The following is a 15,071-nucleotide window of genomic DNA, read 5'->3' as shown; positions in this document are numbered from 1 at the left end:
AAGATGATTGTTACTCAAAATCACTGTCTTTTGGCTGAGGGAAAAGCCAGCCCAGTGAGTGACAACAGCTGCTCAGATGAGCTGTCTCAGAGGGAAACAGCCAGCTAAGTGAAGTGATGGGGAGAAGGAACAAGGGGAGCTTAGCTTCAGGCGACAAAAATGTTACCTCTTCTTATGCTGAGAAGAAAGGCAAGGCCCTCTTTATTTCTTTACCTCATTTTATCTCTGATTCTCAAACATCTTTTGCAATAGGTAAAAGCCTTCTGTTCATCTTGCGTGTTTCACTCTTGGACTGATTCCTTCACACCGTTGGCAGAACTCGCTAAGGAGAAAATATTTTGACAGCTTAGGACTACTGGTAGAGGTGAGAAAGAATCTGGAAGGAAAACAATATTTCAGAGTATTTTCTATTGCCAGCGCATCAGAAAATAAAGCCATTTTTCTGGAGCCCACAGCTTCCAGATTCCGCAGAAATCTTTTGGGTATCTTTTCACAATGTTTATCCCCTTCAAAATCAACAAAACCCAACGTTGACCTGTGTGAGTAGCACATGGAGCATGTCAGGTGTCCTGTGGGGCTGTGAGTGCTGAGCTACAGGAGGATGCTCAGTTTGAAGGAAAAAAACTGGGGCTGCTCCTGCCTGAGGAGATAGCAGTGCCTGCACTGAGCCAGCACTTACTCAACTGAACAAGAAGGAGTTGCAGGCAGCCAGCAGGCTGTTCAGGATTAACCCAAGCTTCATATGTATACAGACCAAAGAAACAGCTACACCGCTGTGAACTGTAAAAGTTCAGCTCCTTTCTGCATCTCACCAGGGGCAAAACAGAGCTTGGGCTTAATGAGGTATTTCTGATCCTCCCCATGTTCCTCTCCCTGTAAAGAAAACACTAGAAGCTGCGTGGTGGCTTTGTGTATCTAGCAGCCATCTCTGTTTTCTCTTCCCCTCCCCTCTCTCACTCCATCACAAACTCCATCCCCATCGCACCAATTTTGCCACGAGATTTTCCAGCTCCGATTTCAGGCTTCCTTTCCCAGCCCTGACAGTTGTCCCTGCATCTGCCGTCTTCTTACTGTCCAGCAGGGACAAAAAAAATAGCTTTTCTCACTGGAATTGGATTCACAAGGTTCCAGCAGGGCTATAAGAAAACGTGGTGGGGATACCAGATATATGAACGCTATCCAAAACAGCAGCTTCTTGGCAGCACGTATTGAGTTGAGCTGGGACATTCCCTTCGTCAGGATGGAGTGGCGCCCATCCACAGCCTGCCTGAGGCTGCAGGATGGTTACAAGGGGGTGAAAAGAGATGCTGGGCTTCCACCTGCTGGAGACAGCCGGAGTGTGGGAGAGCCAGAGGGACACGGATGGGAGCGTCCCAATGCTACGACGTGGGGTCCTGGGAAGCTGAGTGCTGGCCCTGCCCAGATGCCTATCAGCTTTGCACACCTACGTTCTCCACTGCCTTTTGACACTCTTTGCAGAAGATGAACAGGCACGCAGCGATTTCAACACAGGCAGTCAGACCGCTGCTCACAGCGTGATACTGAGCCATTTCTGTCTTTCATTAGTCACAGCCCAGGGCGAACGATATTTAAAATAAGGGATCCTGCTACAAGAGAAGGTGCCCCACCTTTTGAGAAAGAAGGGCCAGTTGTATAACTTCAGACCCGTCTTCATTTCTTGGCTGGGAACTTCCTCCTTTCACCACACCTACATGACTGGCAGAAAAAGAGAGCAAACAGCTGTCAGACACAGCAAGTACATGCCAAAGAAACCACAGCACCCGTAAGATTTTCTACCTGTAGAAGTTCCATGCGGGAGCCCATATGCTGAGGCTGTGTGTCACGTTCTTCTGCCTTTTGTATGGGGTGAAAACAGGTAGGAAGTTGATCGTTTTGATTCTTTTGTTCAGTATAATGCTTACTCTGCTTTGGAGAAGCAGAGAGAGAACCTATCTGCCCTCTGCATTATAAGGTTACTGTGTAGGATTTTTAACTAGCATTAGTTGTCTTAAAGCAAACTGTCTTGGTTTTGTGAACTGAAGAATTCCAAACATAAAGCCAGAAGTCATTTGTATGATCTCTTCTTCACTTTGCAAACATTTCTCTTATACAAGCACCATCAAACTCAACCATCGACACTCAAAACGTCGTCTGAAATCTTCAGAGAAGAATGATTTCTTTTCAGCAGCACATTACGTGACAGCCACAAAGGATGAATTAGCATTTATGAACGCTGAACTTCACTTGGTATCCTCGTGGCCCCATCAAGAATCAACCTGTTTAATAATCAACAAATGTGCTGCCTTCTGTTAGCGCACACACGGGAGCACGTCGCCTGCTTTGTGAAGCTGCAGCTCCACGCTTTGCAGGGAAAACAAACAGGATTTAGGACAACCTAAAGTGTTCCCAAAAAGGCAGATGGTTCATCAGGTTCCTGGAGCAGTCTTGGAGGTCTCGTTTTGCTTATTGTGATGAATACATAGTAGAGATACTAAAGGCTATTTTATGAGGTGGAGGGCAGACCCTTCGTGTGGAAAGCATGGGAACACTCAGTAATGCTGCTAAGGTTTGCTGTGTGGCAGTGCTCGAAGCTGACCACTTTCGTGCTGATGCGTCAGGGTCTCTTGAAACAAAAGGCACATCCCAGGCAAGGTAATGGTGCTTTGGAAGCCAGGGATGCTGCAGGCTGCCATGGGAGCAGCAGCATGCTGGTTGGAGGTCTGCAGAAGCTGCTAAGCGGGGAGCAGTCTCTTGGTGGGCTCTGTGAGGCAGTGTGGTCTCCCAGAGCTCACAGTTAGGACAGCCACAGATGTGATAGAAGTGGCACAGATGAAGTGATGATGAGGAGAAACCTTTTGGACCTTCCCTTTGCAAGAGGCCAAACTGGCGGAGTTAAAAAACGGAGATGCCATTCTTTCTGTGCAGAAAGCCTCAAAGATGAGAACCTTCCTGTCCATAGGCTGAACACCAGGACAAAAGAAAGGGAAAGTCTCCAAACACCATCTCCAAGGAAGGAATGAGAGAGCAGCCCAGGAGGACGCAAGCCTTACGTGGCACTGAGTGCAGCGACTGCTGCAGGCTCTGCCCAGCACCATTCTCATGGCGCTCCACCTGCTCCTGGTCTCCAAAAGCCAGCTGTGCTGAAGATGCCCCTCCTGCTGCAGGCACACCTGAGAGGCTGATCTCATGCTCAAGGCAGAAGTTGTCCAGCTCCAACACAGGAATATCAAAGCAGATCGCTTTGGCTTCTGCTAAAGCACTGAGGCATGAGAGCAGCTTGCTTAACAAAGCAGCGTTTGCCATCCTGTGCTTATCAGGAGGAGTGAATGCAGGATCCCCAGCTGCCCTCATGTGTCAGCTCCTGTGACACACAGCCATGCAGCAGGGGGAGAAGCTGGCAGGCTTTCCTCCTCTATCAGCACTCATCTGATCTCGTTAATGAAAACAGAACAAATTTAACAGGCTTGGTGCAGAAATAACAATGCTTTTTAAATGCTTCCTGTTTTAGGGATTAGCAAATCCTGAGCAGCTCTTTAATAGCCCTTCTATGGCAGAAGGTTTGGGTCGCTCTGGTGCCAACCAAGTGCTCCCCAGGGCAAGTCACAGCACGGCTCAGAGATAAGAGACAAATGAAGCAATCAGAGCAGCCTTGCACCATGTAGAAATAGTTCTGGTCCAGCATTTCTGCCTGCATTTCTATATCCTCCGTAGCAGTAAGGATGATTAACAATAACGCATAACAATGCTGTACAGGAACTAAAACACATCGAGTTATTAATCAAAGATAAATGTGGGGTTTTTTTCTCTCATACTGCAGTAACACCTAAAGGAGAGTCGCCCAGTGTCACTGTGTACCAGCACAAAACCATGGCTCTCCTCCACTAGTTACTCTGAGACCTCCAGGTGGGGGAGAATTCCTGCTGCTGTTGCCCTATGGAGAGCAAACAGACCAAGAAAGAGGCACCAAAGGTCACCTCAACTCGAGAAAGCAGGGCCCAGAGTGACATGCTCCTGGGAGATGGGAGCTTTAGCAGGCAGGACACCCTCAGCTCAAAGCCACTGACTTCAACTGATGTTCACTGGCCTTGCTTGAGAGTTCATTCTCCGCTGCTCCCATTTTGCTATTCATATCTCAGCATAGGCTTTCCATAGGAAGGACTTCTGTGGATCTCAGATGTTAAAATTTATTTCTGAATTTATAGTAGTAATTTAATACATCCAGTTGGAGTTAACTGCAACATCCTCTTAGCCTATTAACTTTTATTTCTGGAGCTCCTGGGGCTCCTGCAAAGTAATTAGCAGAACTATGGCAACTGAGCGGATTATTTTATGTGCTGGGCACACAGCATTTATATTACTCTCATGCTTCTGGTTTCCATAGGAGGAAAAAGCATGAAAGTTTATTGTGGGAACTGCGAGAGATCCATCATTTAGAAATTAAAACGCACGGAATGCTGGACACCTGCTAGAGCACTGCTGCCTTAAAGCTGCAGGTTTCCCAAACCTCTCCCACCTCCAGCACAGCCCTTTTGAGCAGCAAAAATCCTTTAGCAACCGCAGGGGAACAATTAATGCAGCACAGGGCGTGTGTGCAAGAGAGATGCTTTCTCCCACAAGGTTCTTCAGTAAAAACGAGGAGATTGTGGGCCAAAGAAAGGCTACAGAACCTGGGAGGGCCTCGGTAAGCAGTCAGCCTGGAGACTGTTATTCCTTTTCCTAGCAGTGCCCTGCTGGAGCTTGCATGGGGCTGTGAAGGCTCAGCTGGTGGCCTGCTGGAAAAGCGGAGAACAAAGCCAGGCTTTCAAATGGCAGAGATTGTCGTGAAAAGCAGCACTTAGTGAAAATTCGGGAACTCTCCAGCTGTGTATAAAGCGTTATCAGTGCCGTATCTCATCCAGACAAAGGGTGTCCCATTTCACAGTCTGAAATAGCAGGCTGTATCTGCAAATACAAATGAAGCACTGAGCTGCCCCTCACAACAGCGAAATCCCGCGCAGCTTGCCAGCTCCAGACAAAATACAGAGAGATCTCTTCACCCTAGAGTTTGTCCAGGGCATCTGGGTGTGCTGTCCAACCTACGCAGCCATCACCCTCGCTGTCATTCTGTACTGCCTTCCTCACCCTTGTGAGGTTTGTGGAGAGCCCATGCCACCTCCCAGCTGCTAGTGGAAGGGATAGAGGGGACAGGGCTGTGCTGGTGAACTCGCTGCCTTTGTTCCAACACAGCAAAAAATAACTCAGATACAAAGCAGCTCCAGCCACCGACAGCGTGGAAAGGAGCAGCTCAGGCAGCTCCCAGCACACGTTCTGTGCCTGGGCAGAGCCAGCAGGTAGGAAAGGCCGAGAGAAATGCTTGGCTGCTAACCTGAGGCATGCCACGCTGTGCTCGTTTCAGATCCCAAGGAGACATGTCCTGCTTTCACCGCGCTCAGCTTCAGCAGCGCCCTGATAGGGACCGACCTGGAAGTGAAGCTGATGCTGTACACCAGGCAGAACGAAGACTGCGCCGAAGAGCTCAATTCTACAGCCTCCAAGTATCTAGATCTGAGCAAGAAAACCACCTTCATTATCCACGGGTACCGGCCCACAGGCTCTGCCCCGGTCTGGATCACTGACCTGGTGCATCTCCTGCTTTCTGTAGAGGACATGAACGTCATCGTGGTGGACTGGAACCGGGGGGCAACTACTATCATCTACAGCAATGCTTCCAGAAATGGCAAGAAAGTTGCTGAGATTCTGAAGAAATTTATGGATGAAATGTTGGTAAGTGGAAAGTTCACACTATGATATAGTTATTAACGCACAGGACGGAAAGGGCACAAAGGAAGTGCTTAAAAACAGCAGCATGTCTGGGAAAAGAAATTCCCAAAAGGGAACACATTCATTTGTTGGAAATGTAGCTATGCTGCAGTGCCAAACTCTGTACTTGGATGTGGTAGGATGGCATTTTGCTGTGATATTCAGTTCACTTTGCATTTCTGGATATTTGTTTTCCCATCCACTAAAACTCTGTTTGCACCTTCTGGATGTCCAAAGTCAGCTTGAAGTGACACTGGCTCTCTGCATCTTTGTGTCTAATGCTTTGCATGGGGCCAATGAAAACTTGTTTCTGCCCGACCTGGACTCACTGCCCCACAGAAATACAACCTCTGCCTGAGCTGCTGCACTCACAGCTCTCAGATACGGGCCTCAAATACGGGTGCTGGATATACTGTGGGACTATTAAAAGGGAAAATCATAAAATCATAAAATCATAAAATCACAGAACATCCCCAGTTGGATGTAACCCATAAGGATCATTGAGTCCAACTGTTACATTTATACAGAGTGGAACGGACCACTGGAAAATACAGAAGAAGCAGAGAGATGTGTTTACATCCTTCCTCCTGACTCTTTTTTGTGCCTTCTTAGCATGCCTAACAGCTGTGGTTCTGTCTTTAAATGCCAGATGAACGGCGCGTCGCTTGACTCCATTCACATGATAGGAGTAAGCCTGGGAGCACACATCTCCGGCCTTGTGGGACAGATGTTTGATGGGCAGCTGGGAAGGATCACAGGTAACCTTCCTGCTTCCAGGACTGCTGCTCACAGCAATCATTGTCAGCTGTGCCTTGGGCTGATGGCACACGCATGGTTTTGCATTGCAGGCCTCGACCCAGCGGGCCCCCTGTACAGAGGAAAGCCACCCAGTGAGAGGTTGGACCCCAGTGACGCACAGTTTGTTGATGTCATCCACTCGGACACCGATGGTACGTGGGACATCTCCTCTTTACTGCTGAAAGGAAACCTGCTAGGAGCACAGGTTCAGGTTGGATATTAGGCTCTGGAGGGTTCCAGTTGGATACTGGGGAAAATACATTCTCAGAAAGAGCAGTGAGGCAGTGGCACAGGCTGCCCAGGGAGGCGGTGCGGTCACCATCCCTGGGAGAGTGCAGGAAAAGTGAAGATGTGGCACTGAGGGACGAGGTCGGTGTGCATGGTGGGGGCGCACTGATGCTTGGAACTGATTATCTTAGTCTTTTCCGACCTTAATGATTCTGTGATTCATAGGGAAGCAGGAGCAGCAGTGGGCAGCTCTGCTAGGACGATCCATGCTGCTTTGGCACCCTGCAGGTCTCCAGGGGGGTTGCTCAGAATGATGCTTCCTGCCTCCATCCCACTTCTGTTGGGTTTAACTATCCTATATGGCAAATCCAGCACCTCCCTCAGCCCTCTCCTCTCCCAGCCAGTGCATAGCACATCTCCAAACCCTCCCGCTGGGCCAGCAGCATGACACGAACCCTCTGCTCTGCTCCCTCTGCTCCCCCTTCTCACCTCACTGCTGCCTTCTGCCACTGCCAACAATTCAGACCTCGGCAGCACAGGAACACCCAATGTTTCAGAGCCCTCTTCCTTTCCTGCAGGCAAAAAAGGTAAATTTTGCACCGTCTCACGCACACAGACTTATTTTAGGTGTCTGATGCCACTGCTAAAATGACCTCATTGGCCCACTGCACAAACAGGTGAATGACTTTAACATTCCCTGCACAAGCAGGCATCCTAGAGCTAAATAAGCATTATATTCTCCAGTTGGTTTCTTGTTTCCTTCCTTGCCATTCTACTATTCAATATTCCCTCCCTGGCTATCTTCCTTTCCCAGGACTGGGCTACGCAGACACCCTCGGCCACATTGACTTCTACCCCAATGGTGGCACCGACCAGCCAGGCTGCCCTCTGACAGTATTTGCTGGTAATTCATTTTTGAATTGCACACATACATACACACTGACAAAATGTTTCCAATCAGAGAACAGGAGAAGGCCAAAGAAACGTCACCACAGCTAGAAAATAGATGGGAAAGCCATAAGAGCAACCCCTTGCTGACACACTGATGTAATGGGCTCAGCTGGTGGTCAGGGCTGGCACAAGCATCCATCGGATGGATTTTCCATGCAAAAAAACCATTGAGTAAATTTATGTTCTCATTTTAAGGCTATGTTTAGAAAACACAGGAAGGGCTTTTTGTACCCCAGGGAATAGCAATGGTAAGAACCTGCTCAGAAAGCGGGTTTGAGATGAAGGCAATGTGGTCTTTGATGGATGCAGCCACAGACGGTGCTGTTTTCTTGCTGCACGAGAATTGCTAATGAAATATTTCTTCTCTGTGTACGGTTAAGGATCGAAGTACTTTAAATGTGACCACCAGAGGTCTGTTTTCCTGTTCATGGCATCCCTGAAAAAGAGCTGCAATATCACCACGTACCCATGTGAGTCATACAGGAGCTACAGGAAGGGGAAATGTACCAGCTGTGAAACCTTCCAACCCATGCCATGCCCCATCCTAGGTAAGGACCAGGGGATTTTCCCATGCTTTGCACAAACACTTTGCATCATGATCTACAACAGAAATCCACACGGATGGGATCCAGGGTGGAAAAAGACAAAATAAGAATTGACATCTTTACACGACGGGCTGCTTTGGAGTGATGGAACCACAGAATGGCTTGAATTGGAAGGGATCTTAAAGATCATCTGCTTCCAGCCCCCTGCCCCATCAGCTCAGGCTGCTCAGAGCCCCATCCAACCTGGTCGTGAGCACCCCCAGAGATGGAGCACCCACAGCTTCTCTTTGCAGTTGAACAGAGACACGCTGTTTCTTAAATATTTGCATTGTTATTCCCAGCAATTGAATTGCTGATGTACCTGCTCAGTAACCCTCTGTTTCATTTTTCAACTGTTGTCTACAGGCTATTACGCCCACGAGTGGAAAAGCCATTTAACAGAGCAGAGCCACCCAGTGACAACCATGTATTTTGATACCGCGGACCAAGAGCCGTTTTGCTGTGAGTGACAAAGATTCCTGAAATGGTTTCTCCTTGTGCATCTCCTCCTTCAGCAGAGATGGTGGGCACTGACATGGAGACAGGGAGAGGAGAAAGAAAAGGCCTCTGGGTGCACCGTGATGTAACCCTATGGAGAGTGCTTCCTCTGGGGCTTCCCCACACACATCCACCCACACCTCACCCCACGGCTCTTGGCACTCAGGACAGGGCTGGGATGCACAGCAGGGCATGGTGTGACCACGTTCTCTCTTGCTCACAGTATACCATTACTTTGTGGACATCGTCACGTGGAACAAAGGCACCAGGAGAGGCACGCTGAGCGTGGTGTTAGCTGATGGCACTGGGAAGAAGGCAGAATCCAAAGTTAACCCGTAAGTCTCACCGAACCTGATGATGTACCAGTATTAGCAAACCACACAACACAGCTGGAGCTGGGAAAGAAGCAAGACCTCCTCCTCCCATTTTTGCTGATCCTTGATACTGTACACATGCTAGGTGACCTCCGCAGTCCCCTGGTGCACACCAGTGCAGCCCAGCCCTTTGCTCTGGGTGCTTCCCAACTCCCCGAGTGCTGTCATGAACAGCAGGGCTGCCCTGGGCCTCCAGGAGAGCAGGGCAAATCCCAGCTCCCCACTTCCTTGTACCCAGCTCAGCAGGGATGAACCCAGGCCTGAATTACATAACACTCAAATCAATTCATTCTGCTTGGAGAGGCAAAAAAAAACAGCCAGCATTCATCTAGACTTGCAGTTTCCCATTGCTATGAACACGCCTCAGCCCAGAGTCCTGCCCAACCAGTTTCCCCACATCTCTCTCACTGCATGTTCTCCCAGCCCTATATGCCCACGTCAGAACAACCCATGTAGCTCCAGCTTGCACAACCCATGGCAGCCCACACATGGCCTATTTACTGCAGGCAGGTAAGAACACGTCCTGCCCATCACAACTCCCAGAGCCCCCAAACAAGGGCCGTGTGTGAGCGCTGCAGCCTGCAGGCGCCTCCAATCACAGCCATGTTCCTAAAGGAACCTCACAGCTGCCACGCACAGCTCACATGAGCAGCTCTGTGCTGGCCACCATCGCTCAGAGCAGCTGAACAGGTTCACATTGCAGATCTGAACATGCAGCCACTTCCTAAAAGCCAGAAACTGATCACAAATCCGGTCCTCCTTCCCCAGCACTGTGCCTAATATTACACTGACTGCATTAAAGCCACGCTGCTCCCCTGGGGACTGCCTGACACTTGTCTGCTTTATCTCTAGCGAAGCTGCAGCCTTCCAGCAGTACAACCACCTCAGTTTGCTCGTTGGATTCAACCAGGATTTTGAAAACGTGAGAAGGATTTCTGTGACGTTTTCCACAGGATCCGTCATTGGCCCCAAATTCAAACTCAGGATTCTCCAAATGAGGTTCCGCTCACTCACAAACCCAGAGAGGTAAGTGCTGCACAAATTGTCCTTACTGCAAGATGGGCAGAAGTAGAGAAATCTCCCACATCCCAGGGCTGGCAAGTTTGTCAAGAGGAATTACACTGCATTCAATAATTCTTGTATACACGTCTTGGGAACAAATCCCCGACCATCTGCCTGACCACAGAGGTTATCTTATTGCGTTGAAAACATAATTTGTGGTCTGATGTTTTAACCTCTGTTCAGGATCATGACCTGTGTGTGGCTGCACAGAAGCTGCCCAGGCCTGAACTCAGTGCTGAAAGCAAACAGAACTCTCAGGGAAATACAGCCACAGGAAATATCCATATCCAGTTAGGGAGATTCATTCTCTCTTGGAATCCTGGTGACTGAGAGCTGCAAAGCAGTGACTGCTGACCACTGCACACGCTAATGGGACTCCTGCAGAGGCTTCGGTCATCCTTATCACCTCCATGTGCTCTGCAGCCCTACTGAAAAGACCCCTCAGATCCCCACGTCCAACCCCAGCCCACCCCACCACATCCCTCGGTGCCGCATCCGCACAGCTTCCAGGGATGGCGATTCCCCGCCTCCCCGTGCAGCTGCGCAGCGCCTCGTGCTTTATCGCAGGCCGCCGCTGTGCCGGTACGACGTGGTGCTGACGGAGAACGCGGAGCGCAGCTTCAGACCCATCCCTTGCGGCGAGCGGCGGGGAGGAGCAGCACCAACAGCACCAACAGCACCAACAGCACCAACAGCACCAACAGCACCAACAGCACCAACAGCACCAACAGCACCAACAGCAGCGGCGGCGGCGGGCGGCTGAGAGCTGTCGCGTCCCGCGGGCGCCACACGGTGGCGCTGCGCTCAATACAGACGTGCAACCCGAGCCCGTGCGCTGTCGGCACACTCCCCCCCCAAGGCGGCCTGCACTGCGCACGCGCGGCGCTCCGGGTCGATCGCGGTGCCGCGATGTGGCGGCGGCCGGCCGGGCTGCTCTTGGTGTTCGCGGGCTCCACGGCCGCGCTGTGGCTGCTGTCGGCTCGGCTGGGCGCGGGGCAGACGGGCAGGTGGGTGCGGGAAGGCGGGCGGGCGGGCGGAGCGGTCGGAGCCGCGACGCGATTCCCACCGTGCGTCCCGTTAGGCCGCTGCGCTTCCCTTCGGACCTGGAGGAGCTGCGGGAGCTGAGCGAGGCGCTGCGGGACTACGAGCGGCGGCACCGCGGGGCGGCCGTGCTCCTGTTCTGCGCCGCTTACCTCTACAAGCAGAGCTTCGCCATCCCCGGCTCCAGCCTGCTGGTAGGGCGCCGTGGGGCCGCGCCGCGGGGCCGCGCTCCGTGCTGCGGGGCCGCGCCCGGCTGTCGGCACGCCGTTTCTCCGCAGAACGTTCTGGCCGGAGCGCTGTTCGGGCCGTGGGTCGGGCTGCTGCTCTGCTCTGCGTTGACGTCCCTGGGAGCCACCTGCTGCTATCTGCTGTCCGGAGCCTTCGGGAAGCGTTTGGTGGTGCGCTGCTTTCCGGATAAAGTGGCTCTGCTGCAGAGAAAGGTAACGGCCGCCGGTCCGGCTTGGCTCGGATCTCGTTTTCGCTGCTCGTGTGCCCCACCGCTGGGCTCCAGGCGTACGCTGTTCAGCGGTTCTGGACCGGTTGTGTTGTGGGCTGTTGGGGAAATGCATTGGAGGTGCTCGGAGCCGGGCTGGACGGGCTGCGGGCAGCCTGAGCTGATGGGAGCACCCAGCCCACGGCAGGAATGGCGCTGGGGGAGCGTTAGTCCCTGCCCGGCCGTTCCGGGGCTGCGGCCATTCCGCTCGTACTGCTAAAAGAGAGCTTTCCTCTTGCCAGGTCGAAGAGAACAGGAGCTGCTTGTTTTTCTTCCTGCTGTTCCTGAGGCTGTTCCCCATGACGCCAAACTGGTTTCTGAATCTCTCGGCTCCCATCCTGAACATCCCCATGTCCCAGTTCTTCTTCTCCGTTCTCATCGGTGAGGTGTGGGGATGCTGGCAGAGGGGAGGTGGTGGCACTGCCTCCTCAGCACCGAGCTCTGGGCTGGGGAAGGCAGAGCAGCAGGGCTGAGCTGGAACTGCCCCAGTTAGCTGCTCACATTCACGGAATCACAGGATGGCCCAGGTTGGAAGGGACCTCAAGGATGATGAATCTCCAACCCTCTGCCACATGCAGGGCCACCAACCTCCACATTTAATACTGGACCAGGCTGCCCAGGGCCCCATCCAACCTGGCCTTGAACACCTCTTGGGACAGGGCATCCACAGCCTCTCTGGGCAGCTGTTCCAGCACCTCACCACCCTCATAGTAAAGGTTTACACTGTTCCTCTTGTAAATGTGGGTGCAGCAGCAGAGCAAAGTTTTGTATCACGCCCTTGTCTTTCTGTCACAAACACAGACACCTATTTGACCTTGGGCAAGGATGCATTTGGGCTAATTTGGCATTCCTTCATGGAGGCAAAGGGGATGCTAACTCTCTTCTCTTTTTGCTCTGATTCTTCCAGGTCTTACCCCCTACAACTTCATCTGTGTACAGACAGGGGCCATTCTATCACAAATCAACTCTCTGGATGCCATTTTCTCTTGGGACACACTGCTCAAGCTGCTTCTAATGGCTATGGCAGCATTGATACCAGGGACTCTGATCAAGAAATACAGCAAGAAGCACTTAAAGCTGGATGAAGACGAGCACGCTCCATTACTCAATGGCAAAAAGAGCATGTGACGGCTCAGATGGCCCAGGTGTTGGGGACTGCCTCACAAAAGCTGCTGGTCTCTGTTCCTGTGGGTTATATTCTGCATGCTCTGCATCCTTGTGGACCACGGATAATTGCAGCTTTTACTCTTCTCCTCATTAAGAGGAGGTGTAACGTTCTCCTTTTTAATTAATGTTTTATCGTGCGTGGATCTGCACTGAAAATAGAAGGAAATTTGGTGAACAATGGAGGTAGATTGCCTGTGTCCTTTAAGTCAGCCTGCATCTCTGCTGTGCTGGCAGGTGTTGCCAGCCTATTGCAAATGCATTAGCACCTGGCAGAGAAAGGCAGGAGTAGGGGCAGCCCTGGAGGAAGGTGAGTTGTCCCTCCTGGCCAAGCACCACATTCCTGTGGTCTCCCTGCCAGCCCGAGCCCAGTCTTCTCTGGAGGCCTGTGCTTCTCCACAAGTCCAGCTCCAGTGTTGGTGCAGCAGTACTCCAGGAGGAGGGGAAGCCTGGGCTGGTCCCAGCACCTTGACTGCCAAAGCAGCCAGCTGCTCACAGTGAGGCAGCACTGCACTCAGCTGTGCCAGCAGAAGCCTTGGCTTTTTTTCACTGCCTTTCTAAAAGCAGGATTTCTCAGCTCTCAGGCTGTGTTCCTCCCCCAGCCTTCTCCCCACCCATACCTATTCAGTATTTTTGGCATAAAATGAAAAACAATCCTTCTGTGCTGTTAGGTGTAGAGATACAAATAGCAAGTTGAAAGACAAAAAAAAAAAAAAAAGGAATGTTTCATGGTCACTAGTTTGTCCCTGTACCTTCCACAGGAGAGCTTTCCCAGATTCAGAAGACACTTTTCCTGTCACTGTGCTGTAATGCACATCCTGCAGTGAAAACATCCAAGTTTGAGGACAGCCAGGAGGTGTCTTTGTGCATCAGGTCTGACAGGGAGCTGCTCCTTCCCACCACAGCAGCCAGAGTTGGAAGCGACCAGGACAGCAAAGGGCAAAGTTCTCAGGATTCAACTACCCAGCTCACGGCAAAGCAGCTTGCACGAGTAAAGGTCACTGCTTGGGGTCAGCTAGGTGCTTAAAGTCTGCTTGTGTGCCTTCACATCTGGTATTCAGAGCTCTAAGTAGCTCCAGCTTGGCTGGGGTTAGAGACAGGCAACTGAAAAACAAACTGCTTGCCCACATCTCATTAATTATTGCAAGACTTTGTCCCAGAGCATACGGCAAACCATTCCCAGATACCAGACCAGCCTGAAAAGCATTGAAGTACACTGGCTTTTTATTCCATGCATTGTTTGCTTTGATAGTCATTCTTGTTTCCATCACTGTACACTGTTCAATACAAAAAAAATCAAGTTTGTATCAGGAATCCGCAGAGCAGGGAGGAGAGAGATGAACACTACTGGACAGGGCCAGGATGAAATGGTTACTCAACACGACAGTGGGGAAGGCAACATTCAGCATTGGGAGAAAAATCTAGGCTAGTGTTCAGGAGCTGTCAGCAGCCACGAGAACTGGCTCAGGGAAGTCAGGATGCTGGAAAGGGAACACAGTTTACTCCTGTCCTGCAAACACGGTGTTACTGCAAGGAAGTGCACAGAACTGCAGCGACGCATCGCAGTCCATGCGCAGATCTGGGCCAGCGGCACCACGCAGAGCACTGCTCAGCCCCCTGCACAGCCACACGTGGGGTACAGGGCTGTGTGTTCACACAAGGAGGGGGCAGCCCTAGTGGCAGCCCCAGAGGGACACTGCACTGTAGGCAGCAGCTACGAGGAGCAGAGAAGCTGGACGTAACGGTGTGACATGCAAGAAACCAGGCCCCAGAGTGGCTGCAGTGTTTGCAGCAGCCAACCAGAAGGGTTCAGCTCTGCTCCTCCAGCTGCGAAACAGGCCAGCGTGTCCCAGGGCGAGGCAGGGAGCAACCACTGCTCCGCCAGGACAGCTGGCCAGGAAGGTCCCCAGATCCCACACACCAAGGCATCCGCATCTCTGCGGGCCCAGAGGAGTTTCAGCGCATTGAGAAGCTCTGAGCTGAGGCTGCAGCTACCGAAAGCCCCAGAGGATCATCTTGGTAGGGACAGAGTTAGCACGGACTGAAGCACAGAGACTGAGATAGGCCTGAGCTGGAGGC

General features: G+C 51.6%; 2 protein-coding genes across 3 annotated transcripts; both read left to right on the top strand.

The window, feature by feature from the left end:
- Nucleotides 1-1,824: 1,824 nt before the first annotated feature.
- LIPH (lipase H) lies at nucleotides 1,825-11,057 on the top strand (the record flags this gene model as incomplete). Its single annotated transcript, XM_079539911.1, has 10 exons — nucleotides 1,825-1,876; nucleotides 5,396-5,763; nucleotides 6,449-6,557; nucleotides 6,648-6,749; nucleotides 7,640-7,729; nucleotides 8,157-8,324; nucleotides 8,727-8,822; nucleotides 9,082-9,193; nucleotides 10,085-10,258; nucleotides 10,862-11,057. The coding sequence occupies 10 exons, from the start codon at nucleotides 1,825-1,827 to the stop codon at nucleotides 11,055-11,057; spliced, it is 1,467 nt and encodes a 488-aa protein (XP_079396037.1).
- Nucleotides 11,058-11,203: 146 nt separating this feature from the next.
- TMEM41A (transmembrane protein 41A) lies at nucleotides 11,204-12,956 on the top strand (the record flags this gene model as incomplete). 2 transcript variants are annotated; one of them, XM_079539501.1, is made up of 5 exons in its annotated part: nucleotides 11,204-11,301; nucleotides 11,376-11,529; nucleotides 11,614-11,775; nucleotides 12,071-12,209; nucleotides 12,736-12,956. In XM_079539501.1, 5 exons carry the CDS (start codon nucleotides 11,204-11,206, stop codon nucleotides 12,954-12,956), a joined length of 774 nt encoding a protein of 257 aa, XP_079395627.1. The 2 variants fall into 2 exon arrangements, with proteins under 2 accessions (XP_079395627.1, XP_079395628.1); XM_079539502.1 differs by lacking the exon at nucleotides 12,071-12,209 and having other exon boundaries at nucleotides 12,736-12,843.
- Between the last annotated feature and the right edge of the window lie 2,115 nt (nucleotides 12,957-15,071).

The sequence above is a fragment of the Tetrao urogallus genome (assembly GCF_951394365.1).
Source record: "Tetrao urogallus genome assembly, chromosome: 9".
NCBI lineage: Eukaryota > Metazoa > Chordata > Aves > Galliformes > Phasianidae > Tetrao > Tetrao urogallus.
Note: the sequence above shows the minus strand (reverse complement) of the source record. Positions and strands in the feature narration are given on the sequence as shown.